At 52.4% G+C, this 14,213-nt stretch overlaps 1 protein-coding gene across 2 annotated transcripts in view; it reads left to right on the top strand.

Annotated features, from left to right (window-relative positions):
• Mllt1 (MLLT1 super elongation complex subunit) overlaps window positions 1-14,213 on the top strand; it is a 59,697-nt gene that overhangs the window by 31,473 nt on the left and 14,011 nt on the right. The window contains exons 4-5 of one of the 2 annotated variants that reach the window (XM_078034464.1): window positions 9,079-9,222; window positions 12,535-12,660. In XM_078034464.1, coding sequence (XP_077890590.1) covers window positions 9,079-9,222; window positions 12,535-12,660 — 270 coding nt within the window. The remainder of the gene's footprint in view (window positions 1-9,078; window positions 9,223-12,534; window positions 12,661-14,213) is intronic. The other variant, XM_078034465.1, reaches the window with a different exon arrangement.

Here is a 14,213-nt window from a genome sequence, read left to right as displayed (position 1 = left end):
GAAAGGTCAGGGGGCTGCCGAGTTGTGACAAGCCACATGAATGCAGGTCGACCTACTCGATTGTCTTTCCATGTTGCATCATTCCCTTTCCCCAGGTGGGATCCAGGATGCATCTGTACTTCCAGGAGGACATGGTCTGGAGTGGGGGAGAAAAACCCCTTGAAAAGGCCAAGGTGCCCTTGTAGTGCACAAGAGGAGACACAGCAGGGCCGGCAGTGTGCCCTGTGTGTGGTGGTCCCCTCCCAGGCACATGGCTTGCCCCCACCAGTATGCCCTCCTGGTTCTCTTGAGAAAGCTAGGGTACCACTTGGAGTGGGAAATTCACCTGGGCACATGCCTGAAGGCAGCCTTCACCAGCTTCATGCAGAAAACAGGAAGTGCAAGGCGCAGGCCCTTGAGCTGCAGCTGCCCACAGGGGGCTTAGGTGCTACAAGCAGGCATGCCAAGCAGCAGCCCTTCACGGACAAGGCCTTGAGTTGGACTCTGCCTGAGAGCAGTCTGGGAGTAGGGTGGGGCACATGAGCATCAAGCCAGGGCACCCTGGGAGGAGCTGTGGGCAGGGGGGCTGACTCCCCACCTTGTGTTTGTGGCCTGTATCTCCTGTCTTGTGGCCATCCTGTGGCATAGGTGGGGTGGCCTCTTATAGAGAGGGACACTGAGGTTCAGGGCTGCAGGCTGCTCTCAATCTAGCTGCATTGCTGCTGCTGGCTTCCCAGGGCTCCTCCTGGGCCCTCTCCCCCTATCCCTGGGTGCCAGCTCAAGTTTCTTTCTCACATTGCCCTTCTATACATGCGCGTAAATTGCAGGCTTCTTCCTTCCCTCTTTGGAGTCAGCCTGGGAGAAACCATGAGTTGGGGCTCCAGATTTTGAAGCCCACACCAAGCCTGAGCATGCTTGGCTGTTCCCAGAAATGTGCTCTGCCATGACATGGTTGCCCTGCTGCCTTCTTGTGTCTGATTGCTTCTGGGCCTGGGAGCGCATCCAGGGTAACAACAGACACAGCCGAATTCCCTCCCAGCTCTGCTCAGTTTGCTTGCTTTCTCAGGAGGTCAGCAGTGGACTGTCCAGTTCTAGACTCTTTTGCATGTCTTGCAGTGGACTTTTTGCTCACTGTTTTGCAGCTCATTCTCTTCTGGCACCCCGGGGGACTCTCTCCATGGAGTATGTGCCAATACACAGCATTTTGAGCACCTGTATGTGAAGTGGGTTCCCTTATTTCCACTTTGCAGGTGGGGAAACTGAGGCACAAGCAGAAGGAATAACCTGCTCAGGTCACACATCCATGGAGAGCCCCTGTGGCTCAGGTCTGCCTTCTTTGTCTGTTTGCTGTAAGCATCACTTCTGTCAAGTGGCAGCAGAGCAGCGTGCTCCATGGTGGAGTTCACAATTCGGATAGGTTTCAAAGGTGATATATGGAGGTTGTGAGGAATGGCAGTCTTTTCTCCAGCTTACTGCCTTGAAATAATCCTGATAAGCAGTCAGTTGTGTGTGCTTCCAAGTGTGTGTGTGTGTGTGTGTGTGTGTGTGTGTATGCATGCTGCATTTTTTTTTTAAAGAGAGAGAGAGAGAGAGAGAGAGAGAGAATTTCAATATTTATTTTTCAGTTTTTGGCGGACACAACATCTTTGTTGGTATGTGGAGCTAAGGATTGAACCCGGGCCGCACGCATGCCAGGCGAGCGTGCTACCTCTTGAGCCACATCCCCAGCCATGCTGTATTTTTAAACTTACTGTCTCTGAACCTTCCTGAGCCTGCACATGTAGCTCTGCCTTGTTCTCTCTGGTGTCCAGGTGGTGTACCCTGCAGTGTAGATAGCCATAATCTATTTGACTTTTCATGTTCTTTGATGCTGTTACACTGAGGGATGTAAAGATGTCTCCAGATGTCTCATTATTGTGGGAGTGCCTCACTGCCCCTCCTTCTGTTTACATGCTTACATGACTGGGTCATACTGCCTCCTGGGATTTCAGGTTTGGTGGCATTTGTTTCTTGGACTTCTTTTTGTGTTCCTTCCCTTGCTTTCTTAATGAACTGCCAACACTTTTCTCCTGCTGCAGTAAGAATAGCCCCCTTCATTTGCTGTGGGCCTGGGCCAGGGAACCTGGGAACCCAGTATTGGGAGAACTTGGTTCAAAGACCTGGCAGGGCCTGTGAGAGGCTTTTGATACGTGGATTAGCGTGTTTGCCTTTATTGATTCCATGTGGCTTCAACACATGCTCAAATGGCAATAAGTCTCAGTGTCCTCTCCTCATGGATGGCTAGAACAGTGAGTCAGTCTCAGTGTTTATGAGGCTAAAACCAGGTGCTGTGTAAATCCTGTGGTACAGCAGAAAGTGAGATACTTGCCTGGTGGCCTTGGAAGACCCGTGTTGGTAGAGGGGCTTGCCCTGAGCCCTGCCTTCCATTCAGCAGCAGGATGGAGGCAGGCCAATAGGACACGGATGGCGCTGAATTAAAATTCAGAGCTGAGCTGTAAGGCAGGCTGGGGGCAGAGCCAAGCATATATACTTAATATTTTTTAAGGTAGAAAATTTTAACTATATAGAGTTACAATGGCTAAGCAGTTGAGGAACTCCATCTGCATCCAACGTCAGCAGTTACTGAGCTGTGTGCAGGGTTTTCTCACTGCTACCCCCAGGATTGTTTGGGCGCAGGTCCTAGACATCATCATATCTTATAATCTGTACACAATTTGGTGTCTGTAACAGTCTTAAAAAAAAGACATAAATAATATCATACCTAGAAATCAATAAGTTAGCAGTTGTTTCCCTTCACATACCCAATAATGCCACTTTTCCCTGTCATCTGCTGTGTGTGTTCATTTACTTTTGAATTTTTTAGTTCTTAGAGATGGAACCCAGGGCCTTGCGCATGACAAGCACTTGCTCTGCCACTGAGCCACACCCACAGCCCCATATTATTCTTGTTTTTCTTGAGTAAGTTCCTTTCATCGCCCCCAGTTGCTACCTTGGGAGCCTTTTCTGCTTTCCTGGTGTGCGTGTGCTCTTTCTTTGCGCAGAGTTCTCAGAGAAGCTGGATTATTCATCCCATAGGGGTGTTGTGAGGCGTGTCAGCCACTGTGGTGATATTCCTGGGCATTTCCTTCCAGCTGGCACTTAGGTCTGGGGCTGTGGTCACATTTAGCTGTCTTGGTAGGCTTCATGAGTGTCTGTGGAACTCACGGGGAAGCTCAGATGGCCCAGAGGCGTGCATTGGCAGGGCAGAGGTAGCCAGGAGCCAGCCCAGCCTCAGGAGCTGGGAGACCTCACAGGAGGCCAGCTTCTCTGCTCTTATACCCTGCATGTGGGAGCAAGTCTGGGTGCCCCCAGGGCCAGCTGAGAAGAGGAACCAATATGGAGTCCTTCACAGGGAGGACACAGCATTGCAGACTTTATGTGGTCACCTAGCCACAGACCAGGGGCCTTGCCAGGGTCATCCTGGCACTTGGGCCCCCATGACCTTCTCAGTGAGGAGGCTAGTAGGCTCATGCATCAGTTCCCCAGCCCAGGCCCAGATGCTGTGGACGGGTGTGCACTGTGGGTTTGGGCGCCAGCACTGGTTTGGCCAGTTCAGCTGCATCTTGGCCATTTGCTGAGTTTGGAGAGATGCTGGCTCATGACCTGTGGCCTCAGGAGTGGGTGGCTGCCATTGTTTAGAGGGGAGACCAGGTTGGGGTCCAGCTACAATGACAAAGGGCAGTACCTCTGGGGTCACTGATTGACCACCTTGGCCTCAGCCTTCCTCACTCAGCATGCTGCCTGGCCCCCATCCTAGAGTGCTGGCACGTCTTGACCTCTCTCAGGAGGCCATGTTTTGGGGGGCAGTTTTGTGACTGTCCTCAGAGATCCTGAGCCCAGGCCTGAGGTCTGGTCCAGAGGGAGTCCCACTGGCCACTGTTAGTGTGCAATGACTCATGGTGGCAGCCTGCTTGGTCTACCACTGTGTTCTCCAGGGGTCCATAAGAACATTACCTGGCTGGTCCTTGCCATCCCTGCCTTCTGGTTTGCCTTGAATGGGCACAAGGAAGCCTGTCCACGGGCTCTAGGCCTGGCTTTGCCACTTTTCATATCTTCATCCATGGAATAGTGACAGTAGGACACCTGCGTGTGGAAGTGTTTGCATACATTACGTGCTCAGAAGCCACGGTGGAGTCTCCACTATCATTACCTGACCGAGGTGGACAATGTCCTAGCAGCACCACACTGCCAGGACCTCCACCCTCCCACTCTGACTCACAGAAGAGACACCTTGCCTCCTTAGGCCCCATCACTTCTGAGGACACTGCCGTAGCCCATGGCATGTTTGGATGGATGTGGGTTGAGTGTTCATCAGATGTGAGAGCTAGCTCAGGGCTAGGTGTCAGGGACACAGCAGAGCCAGCCTGCTACTGATGGTGCACGGTCTAGTAGGGAGCACTTAAACCCTTCTTTAATTGTTATTAATTAGTTTAGTTTATCATTAACAATTCCTTGATCCCTTAATAAGTCAGTGTTTAAAATGTTTGCTTCTTTCCATTTGGGTTCAGGATCTCGGTAGGACTCCACATTGTGATCTTAGAACCCTTTTAATCTGTACATTTACCCCTACTCCTTCCTCCCTCCATTCTTTCCCTTTGCAGTTACTTGGCTGAAGAAACTGGGTCCCTTGTTCAGAAGAGTTTGGCATTGTCTGGCTGTTGCTGACTCTGCAACCTGGGGGTATTCAGCTGTGCTGCCTGCTGGGTCCCCAGACTGGGGACATCATCTTCCCATGGGCAGAGCCTACCTGGCGCTCTGTGAAACTGGCCAAGTGGGCAGTCAGACCCTGGTTGCTCACTCAGGAGTGGCCCAGCATCGGGGCCCGTGCCCTCCCACTTCCCTCCCTGTCCCTTCCTTTGCTGGAACATACCCGCATGGCTCGCCTCCCTTGCCTCCACCACCTGGTCTTCTCTCTGTCTACCTGGTGCTGTTCTTTCTGGGAAAGGTGGGATGAGTGCTGGCTGCCACACACACTCTGGCCTGTCGGAGTTATGCCAGCCCCTGGCCTGGCACTGATGTCCTATAACCTATCCTTGGCACATAGGCCAGAGAGTGTGACTTCCAAGACATGATGCTGACTGTCCTTCCTGCCCTCCCTCCTCTGGGGACAAGCTCCCTCTCTGCAGAGAGCCGAGGTCCTTCCCTCCAGGGGATACTGCTGCTGCCTCCTTCATCTTCCCCTTTCAGCCCCAACCATATGGGACTCTTGGGGTCCTGATCAGGATTCTGTGGCCTGTGACACTCTTTTCTTCATTAGGCCCTGCATACTCCTTGCTGGTCTGTCCAGGAGCTTCTCCCTTCTTGTCTTGCTCTTGGTGATCTTGCCAATGCCAGCCCTCCTCCAAGCTTGTCCAAGCTTCCAAAGAGCCCTCATGCCCTTCATACGCTTCCCAGTGTGCCATCCATTTGGTTATTGTGGAGTGCCATCGCTGGACGCCTGGAGGGAATAGAGGAGAGGTTCCTATATGGCGGGAAAGTACTGCCCACCTTTGTAGAGGAAGGAAGGACTTGGTGACTTTCTGGTTTCTTAGCTAGGGTCACAGCCAGCTCCCCATGGCAAGTGCATGTTGGGCTTAACCAGCAGCTGGTTTTCTTGTGGGGCCAGAGGTTGGGAGGTGCCAGTGCTCACCTGCTTGAGGTTCTCCAGCAACATCCCTGTGGAGACTGCCACACCTCTGCCTCCTCTTTTGCATTCCAGCGGGAGGGGAGATAGTGAGAAACCTTGTGATTTTGTTTTGGTTTTGGGCCTCCCTAGGCCAACTTCCATCTGTTACCTTACCCCAAAATGTCCTTGGAAGGACATTTCCAAGTCTGGTGTGGACTGGGCTGGGTTGAAACCCATTCTTCCCAGACCAGGCTAGAGTCAGCCTCACTCAGCATCATCTTGAGAAAGCCCATTCACTTGTCTGCCCCTTCACTGTACCCACTGCTCCTGGAAGCTCCTTTTATCTTCCATCCATTAGGATGGTGTCATCTGCAGTTCCCCTCTTGGTTGAAATGGGCACATTGCCAGTTAGTCCTAACTCAGGCATTGCTGGTCCCAGGGCTTGCAGAGCTAGAGTGTACATGAACTGTGAACCACTGAGTGGCCTAGGAGACTCAGCCAGGTTGCAGCCAAAGCTCCTGTCTCTGTCCCCTTCTCTTTCACCAACATAAGAAAGTGGTTGAGCCCGTGAGCTTGGGCTGCCAGAGGAAGAGGCTGAATGGAAGAAGGACCCAGAAGCTGCTGGGATGAGTTTGCCTTCAACTGAGCAGCCGGAAAGTCTCCTTGGACTTCCTGAACGCAACATTCTCCTGTGCCCAGAAATTTTTCTCTGTGTTGTACAGTATTTTAATAGACTGGGAAGAAGCTCATGCCCCATAAAAAAATAATTCCTTTAAAGTGTCTACACTCTGAGTTTAATATATTCACGGTGTGTAATCATCGCAGTTTTTAAATTCCAGAGTATTTCTGTCACCCCGAAAGGAAATCTGGTCCTCATTAGCATTCATTTCCTATGTGCCTGCTCCCTGAGCCTCTGGCAACCGTGATGCCCTCTGTCTTGCTAGACTTGCTTACGCTAAACGCGTCATGTAAACGGAGTCAGTCTATGTGCTCTCCTGTGTCTGGCTTCTTTCCTAGGCACACGGTTTTCAAGGCACATGCATGTGGTGCTTGGTTCTCTTTTAAGGCTAAAAATGCCTCCTGGAGTGAAGGAACCACAGTTCATCCTTTCATCTTTTTTGATGGCCATTTGGGTCATTTCTTTTTTGGTGTAGGGTTAGTGTTGCTGCTGTGGACATAGGTGTGCACGTGTTTGTGTGACTACACTGTTTTCATTTCTCTTGCTTGTATACCTAGATGGTCTGGGTCCCTGATTACTTCATACTTGGCATTTGAGGACCTGCCAGACCGTTTATCCAAAGTGGCAGCACCATTTCACATTCCCACCAGCAGTGCACTCGTTTTTCCTGGTGTCGTGTGTTTTAGCTGTCCTAGTGGGTATGAAGTAGTATTTCATTGTGTTTTGATTTGCATTTTGCTAATGATTCCTGATGCACTTCTTTTCATGGGTTCATTGGCCATTTGTGTATCTTTGGAGAAATATCTGTTCACATTCTTTGTCCATATTTAAACTGTGTTGTCTTCTTATTTTTGAGTTGTAAGATTCATTTTTTTTTTTTACATATTCTGAACAGTGAGCCCTTATCAGATTAATGATTTACAAATATGTTCTTCCATTCTCTTGGTTCCCTTTTTTTGTGTGTATGCTGGGGATTTAGCTCAGGGGTGCTTTATCACTGAGTCACGTCTTATTTTGAAATAGGGCCTCGATAAGTTGCTTAGGGTTTCACTGAGTTGCTGAGACTTGTCTCAAACTTGTGATCCCCCTGCTTCAGCCTCTCAAGTTGTTAGGATTACAGGTGTGTGCCACCATGCCCGGCTGTGGGTTCTTTTAATCCTCTTGAATAGTGTCCTTTGTAACACAAAATTTTTAATTTTGATGAACTTTAATTTCTCTTTTTTATTGTTTGTTGCCTGTGCTTTTGATGTCATGTGTAAGAAAAATTGCCTTATGCAGCGTCATTGTTTGTATCCTGTTTTCCTTTTGAGAGCTTTAGCTCTTAGATTTAGGGCTCTGGTCCATTTTTTAGTTATTTTTTTTAATATATGGTGTGAGATAAGGATCCAGTTTCATTCTTTTGCTTGTGGATACACAGTGATGATCTGAGCACCATTTGTTGAAGAGACTGTTTTGTCCCTGTTGAAGTGTTTCTTGGCACCCTTGTTCACAGTACAGGCATACCCATCGCTCACCCTTCCATATCTGCAGGTTCTGAATCCTTGGGTTCTGCACCTGCAGATTCTGCATCTACAGACCTGGGAATACTCAGAAAAAAATAAAACTTGGGTCTGTAGTGAACGTGTACAGACTTTTTTCCTTGTTATTATTCCTAAACAATATAGTGTAGCATCTATTTCACATAATTTTACATGGCATGCTTTGGGTAGCAGAAGTCACCTAGAGAGGATGTAAAGCATAGGGGAGGGTGTGCGTAGGTTCCATGCCGTCACTGGACCATCTTTTATGAGGGGCTTGAATCTCCATGGACTCTGGTTTTCGTGCTGGTGCTGGAGCTGATCCTGCATGGGTGCTGAGGGGTGGCTGGTAAAGGGATTCCCCACCTGGCCTCACAGCTTTTCCCACACTCCCCAGTCACCCATTTTTCTAACCAGTCAGATGTCTTTGCAGCAGGGACAGATCTAGGTTTTGTGGGACCTTCGGGTTTTGTAATTTGGGATGAGGTGGGGTGGGACTTGAGAAAAAGAGCAGGAAAATGACTTGTTCTGTCATGGTTTGGGGAAAAGTGATCCCCAGGCTGCGCCAGGGCTACTGAAAGAGCTTCCTTCCCAGGAACCCCCTGATCTTTCTTTGTTGGCGTCAGATCCCTCGGTCTGTCCCTTCTTCATGGAGGCCTCTCGTGAACTCTTCACTCACAAGTCTGTTGAGCCTGCTTCACCCTGGGTACTATTCCATGTTGGGGGTGATGCCAGAATCATGTTCTCATCCTTTTGGGTGGCCAGTGCAGGGTGGTGTGGACAAAGCCTCCTGGAAACCAGACAGTTCTCATACTCCTCTTTACTAACTTGTGCCCACCAGTTGCTCTGGGCTGTAGCCTGTCTTGAGCTCCTTCCTGGCTAGGGTCAGGCCTCAGCACTGCCCCTGGCAAGCTGTGTGTTTTTGAATCTCAGTTTCCCCATTTGCCAGCCACACAGAGAGGCTGAAGGGAGCGTGTTCTCGTGAGGCTGCATGCAACAGCAGCATTTCTTGTAAGTGCCAGGGAACACTGTGACTGATGACTGTTGTTTCCTGAGGCCTCCTTTGCTCTGTCCACTGAGTGGTAAGTTAGCTTATTTGAGTGATGGAAGAGGAGAAGCAGCAGAGGAGGATCTGGGGGCAAGACAAACAGAACTAGATGAAGGAACAAGCAGGGCTGGCAGCTGGCAGCTGTCCCTGTCCTGCAGCCACAGCCTGCCACCCGCCCCTCACACGGACTTCCTTGTTTCCTTTGTTCAAGGAGGAGCCAAGGAAGGTGTGCTTCACCTACGACCTGTTCCTGAACCTGGAGGGCAACCCACCTGTGAACCACCTGCGCTGCGAGAAGCTCACCTTCAACAACCCCACCACCGAGTTCCGGTACAAGCTCCTGATGGCTGGCGGGGTGAGTGTGACCTGCTGCGGGCCACCTGTCTGGCCCAGTAGCTGCCGTGCCTGCCCAGGGTGCTCTGCTGGCTCCTGGGCTGGGCTGTGTGAGTACTCGTCACACAGCTGTTGCCTGGCCGAGCTATACGGCCCCGGGGGCTCCCTAGCCAGTGCTGGGCGTTGGCAGCTGTGGATGAAGAGTTGAGACACGGGCTGTCCTAGCGTCTCCTGGGTGGCTGTGGGTAATTGGCATCTTCCTGCATGTGGTGTGAAGCTGGGTGCAAGGCCGGTCTGTCCGCGTGGCCAGGCCTGTGCCACCCTTTAGCTGATGGAGCAGGGCTGTTGCTGGGCACCAGGCCATTCGGGAGGCACTCTGTCAGTGCGCACTGCCTGCCTTGGAATTCCACATGATGACCTGAGCACAGTCCTCCAGGTGCCTCTACAGGCTTTGGAGATGGGCAGGGCATAGGGTGCTGATGGCTGATGAGGAGGATAGGCCACGTGGCTGCTGGCTGCCCCATCTGTGGAGGCCAGTGTAGGCTAAGGCTTGGTCATGGGACATCGAAGCCATTTTTGGTGATCCAGGGTCACCGAGCATGCTGAGATGCCAGCCACCCTGTTTCCACGCTATGGTTGGGCCACACATGTGTGTGCATGTGTGGGGAAGTATGTCTGGTGTGTTGATGGTATGTTTGTATAGAATATATGTGGTGTGGTGGTGGGGTTGGGGTGTGTGCCTGCTTAGGTGTGTTCTGGTGGTGTTTTTACAGGATGTGTATGTGTCATGTGTGTGTGTGTGTTAGGGGGTGTTTGTGTGGGGTACCCATGGTTTGTGTGTGTGTGTGTTTGTGTGTGTGTGTGTGTGTGTGTGTGTGTGTGTGGTGAAGAGTGTGAGGTGTGCATGTGGTGTTGGGCAGGCTCACTTCCAAGTGGCTGTGGGCTGGTGTGTGTGTGTGTCTTTGGGCTTGGGCATAACTCCTGCCTTCTTGTTCTATACAATTGGGTCTTTAGGAACTTTTTCTTCTTAAATAAAAGTAATGCTAAGGAAGGCTGAGGAAGTCCCGAGTCCTGCTGTGTTCCTAGTAACAGCTTTGCTTGTGTTTCTGCTCTGGCTGGCAAGGGCTGGGAGAGCCTGGGGAGGCTGCAGGATACAGGAGGGCTTATGCAGAGGGGGACCAGGTGTGGGGAGGGCTGGTCCCAGAGACCTCCCCACTCTGCTGTCCACCACCTTTTTGTGGCTGTGTATTTTCCACGATGCATCTGTGGGCGTCCCCTGAAGGCCCATAGTCACATTTCTTTGGGAAGTAGTCAGCGTCCCTAGGCCTCTTTGCCTCTACAAGAGGCATTTCCTGTGCTCTGAAGAGTGGAGGCTCTGAGGGCATCACCTCAACACATAAAACAGGGCGGGGAGGAGCAGGTGAGCCAGCAGGGGAGAGGAGGTCTGGCTCAGTCTGCCAAGGGCCATTCTGGATGCAGCAAGTGGCCCAAGGCACTTGGGCCAAGGTCCACATAGTGGTCTCCACCAGGTGCTGTTTCTTGGAGAGGGCTGCCCAGGGGAGCTGGCTGGCCAGTCTGGAACTTCCTGGTCTTCCTGGGCTGACAGCTGAGCAGCGCTTTCTAGCCTTAGGAGCAGCCTGGTTATGGGACGGTGGCCCTCCCAGGTGATTTCCAGGACCAGGTAACTGTGCCCCTGTGCTAGGCCTTCCAGTCTCCTTAGTGTCCTCAGGGACAGTGTTTGCCACCCCACAGCAATGGCCCCAGCCCTGTCTGTGCAGCTGCTGGTGCTGGGAGAGCTGGAGGAAGGAGCCAAGCTGCCGTCTGTACTCCCTCTTCACCAGGTCTCACTTGGTGATCTGGAACTCAGGCTATCCTTGGGAGCAACTGGAGCAGGGCTTCCCACTGCCTAGCAAGTCAGAGCCAGCCCCATACCCCTAGAGCTGTCTCCTGTCTTCTGCCCATTGGCCAAGGGCCTGTGTTTCTGTCAGGGAGCCAGGAACTCGCAGCAGCACCCTGTGGAGGAAATAGCAGAGCCTGCTGAGCCACGCGCCTCTCTCCTTTGTTCTTAGGATCTTGGTTAGCAAAGAGATACATGGAGGGCAGAGAATGCTCTCCTTGGAGGGTTTGATCTAGTTAACTTGAAGGGAGGGAAGGTGAATTCCCACAGGAGTAGAAGGAAAAAGGTCTGGGAGTGCACCAGCCAAAGCTCCAGGAGCCATCTGTGATTGGGGCGGGCTTCTGTCCTCTGTGAAGCTGTGCATGTGTGGAGCTGCCAGCCAAGGCACAGAGGATCCTATGTGGCATGCTTTCAGGGAACTGGGCTGGTAGTGTACGGCTGGGGGCAGATGTGTCCTTGGCGGCATGCCTAAGTGTTGTGGGCAGGGGGCTCTGATGAACAGCTCACAGGAGAGAACAGCTCACAGCCCCAAGGCTCTACTGCCCTCTCTGAGCCCAGTGTCCCGTGGTGTCTGCAGATGAAAGGGTTGGCTCATAAGGAATCCCAGGTGCTCAAGCTTGTTAGTGGTGCTTCTGAATTAAGGCCTTTTAAAAAGTGCCTTTTATTTTGTTCCATCTTGCTGCCATCTAGAAGGCTTTCTCTGAGTGGCTGGCCCCGTCGCCGTGTAAACCTGTAGTGTTGATGTTGGAGACCTTCCCAAGCACTCTGGCCCTGCAGCAGGTGTCCTAGTTGCTGCTGGGCAGGTAGCAACTTTCCTGGAAAGACCTCAGCCCTTCCTCTTCTGTAGCCTTCTAAGCAAGGGCAGGATGGCACTTCCCTCCTCCCAGCTGTGTATGGGGCAGCTTTGTAGACCCCTACAGCCACAGGCTCTGATTAAGTCAGCTTCAGTTGCTACAGGTGGTAGGAGGAAGACTCACCCCTTAGGACATGTGTGACCTGCTGACATCGCATCCGGCAGATTCCTCAGAAGCTACTCACTGCTGTAGGGCCATTTGCCCTGGTGTCCACCTGACTTCTCCCTCTCCTGGCTGTGCCTGTGGGCTCTGAATCTCAGTGCTTAGCCTCGGCTTTGGCCACAGCCGCCTTCAGGGTTTCTTGGCACACTCTGCAAGTCTTCTTGGCTTGGCCTTCCTGTTCGTCGTGCTTGGGGCCGAGTGACCCCTGCTGGGCCCAGCCATCCTGGGATCCTAGGCTTCTCTTCGCTCTGCACACTGAGCCTGCTTCACCCGCCCGCCCCTTGGCACCCGGCCCTTCCACAATTCTTTTGGGAAAGTGGCTCTAGCTCCACCTCTTCCCTCCCCACAAACCAAGCTCCTTGGCCTTCAGCTGCCACCACCCCTTGCTCATTGATAACATCTGTCTCTTCTTTGTCACTAGGTGATGGTAATGCCCGAAGGAGCAGAAACGGTGTCCAGGCCCAGCCCTGACTACCCCATGTTACCCACAATTCCACTCTCTGCCTTCTCTGACCCCAAGAAGACCAAACCATCCCACGGCTCCAAGGTTAGTGAGGTGGAAGGCCCAGTCACGTGAGAGCACTGGGCCCAGCCATGGCAGGTCCCAGCCAGGCACCCCCTCTGCTGTGCTGGGCCTTGTGCACCTGGCCTCTCCCTGGCATCTTGCACCTTGAGCTCTCTGCTCCACCTTGCTGCTCACTGCCGCTTCCCTAGGATCATAAGGAATAGGGCAGGTCATCAAGGGCCCTTCACCTGTTCCTCTTGAGGCTGTAGGCCCTACCTAGCACCCTCCTTTCCCTGTTGAGCCAGCGCTGGGCCTTATGACTGCTCGGTTCAAAGGCCATTGTTGGACAGAGAGTTTCCGTTGCAGGCTGTGGCTGCCTACCTTCTCCGGTCTCCTGAGTGAGGTTCCCACCCTCGGCTGTTCCCGGCTTCGCTTCTCAGCAGCGGCTTGCCACAGAGAAAAGCTTGCGTGGGGGTGGCCAGTGGGGGCATGATGTAGGTGATTGAGCTGAAATCCTCTGAAGAAGAAATGTCTATCATCTTATCTTGGCCCAGGTGGGCAGGTGGCACTCAGGCTGCCTGAAGAACAAGCTATAAAATGCTTTGGATGGTATTGTGATGTGCTTATAAATGCATATAAACCCTTGAGCCTGCATTGTGTTCCTCTGCGACCACCTGCTCCACTCAGCCTTCTTGGGATTTCCAAGCTCCGTGTGGCTCTCAGGGCAGCTGCTGGTTGGCATGTATCTGACCCACTCCACTGTGCACTTATCTTCTTGGCATTCTTCTTGCTTCACTTAATGTGGGGTGTTGTGAGCCTGGGGCACCACTGTGGGACGAGTAGAGCTCTTAGGAAGTCTTCTCGTCTTACCTATGAGCACTGCTGGGGCAGACACCACCCAGACAGGGTCACTCTGGCTCTTTCCACAAGGCCAGTAGGTCTCGGAAATCCTCAGATTCGTCAGCATCTTGAGTGTGGAATGTGGCCCTGGGGAATCTCCTCTCCACCCTCTGGCCCAGACAGACCATTCCCTACTAGGGATCTCAGCAGCTTCTCTTCCATACACCCCACAATTCTTTGGAAGTCCATGACAACTAGGAAGGGAAGAAGTTGCTATTTCTTATGCGTGGATGCTACAAAGGCCACCTAAAGCCCTATGAAGAAATGCCTTCCCAGGTGGCAGGGACACTGGTAGCTGGCATGGCTGCAGATAGAGGGCAGGGCCACATCTCTTGCTGGACCCCTGGGATCCTGCAGCCCAAGGGCATGTCTGCTGGGCTCAGAGCAATAGGCAGGCACTCTAGCTCTGTCCTCTGCCTCTCAGAGCCTCTGTGTGGTGTTCCAGTGCAGCACAGGGTCCACCAGGGCTCTTCTCCATTGACAGCTCTCCAAGAAGCCCCGGCTTTACCAGCATGGTCCCAGCTTCTGAACCATCATCTGTGTGCCATCCTTACAGGCACAGGCCTATGAGAAGCCTCTCCCTTCATTTGGGCATCTGTTTGCCCCCACATTGGTTCTCTGCTACCTGGGCCTAGGGAGACAGGTGGCCGGCCGCGTGCTTGAGGCTGAAGGGCCCTAGGCCTCACCCATCAGAA

Source organism: Ictidomys tridecemlineatus, chromosome 2 (genome assembly GCF_052094955.1).
Source record: "Ictidomys tridecemlineatus isolate mIctTri1 chromosome 2, mIctTri1.hap1, whole genome shotgun sequence".
Classification (NCBI taxonomy): domain Eukaryota; kingdom Metazoa; phylum Chordata; class Mammalia; order Rodentia; family Sciuridae; genus Ictidomys; species Ictidomys tridecemlineatus.
This window is presented reverse-complemented; position numbering and strand designations above follow the sequence as displayed.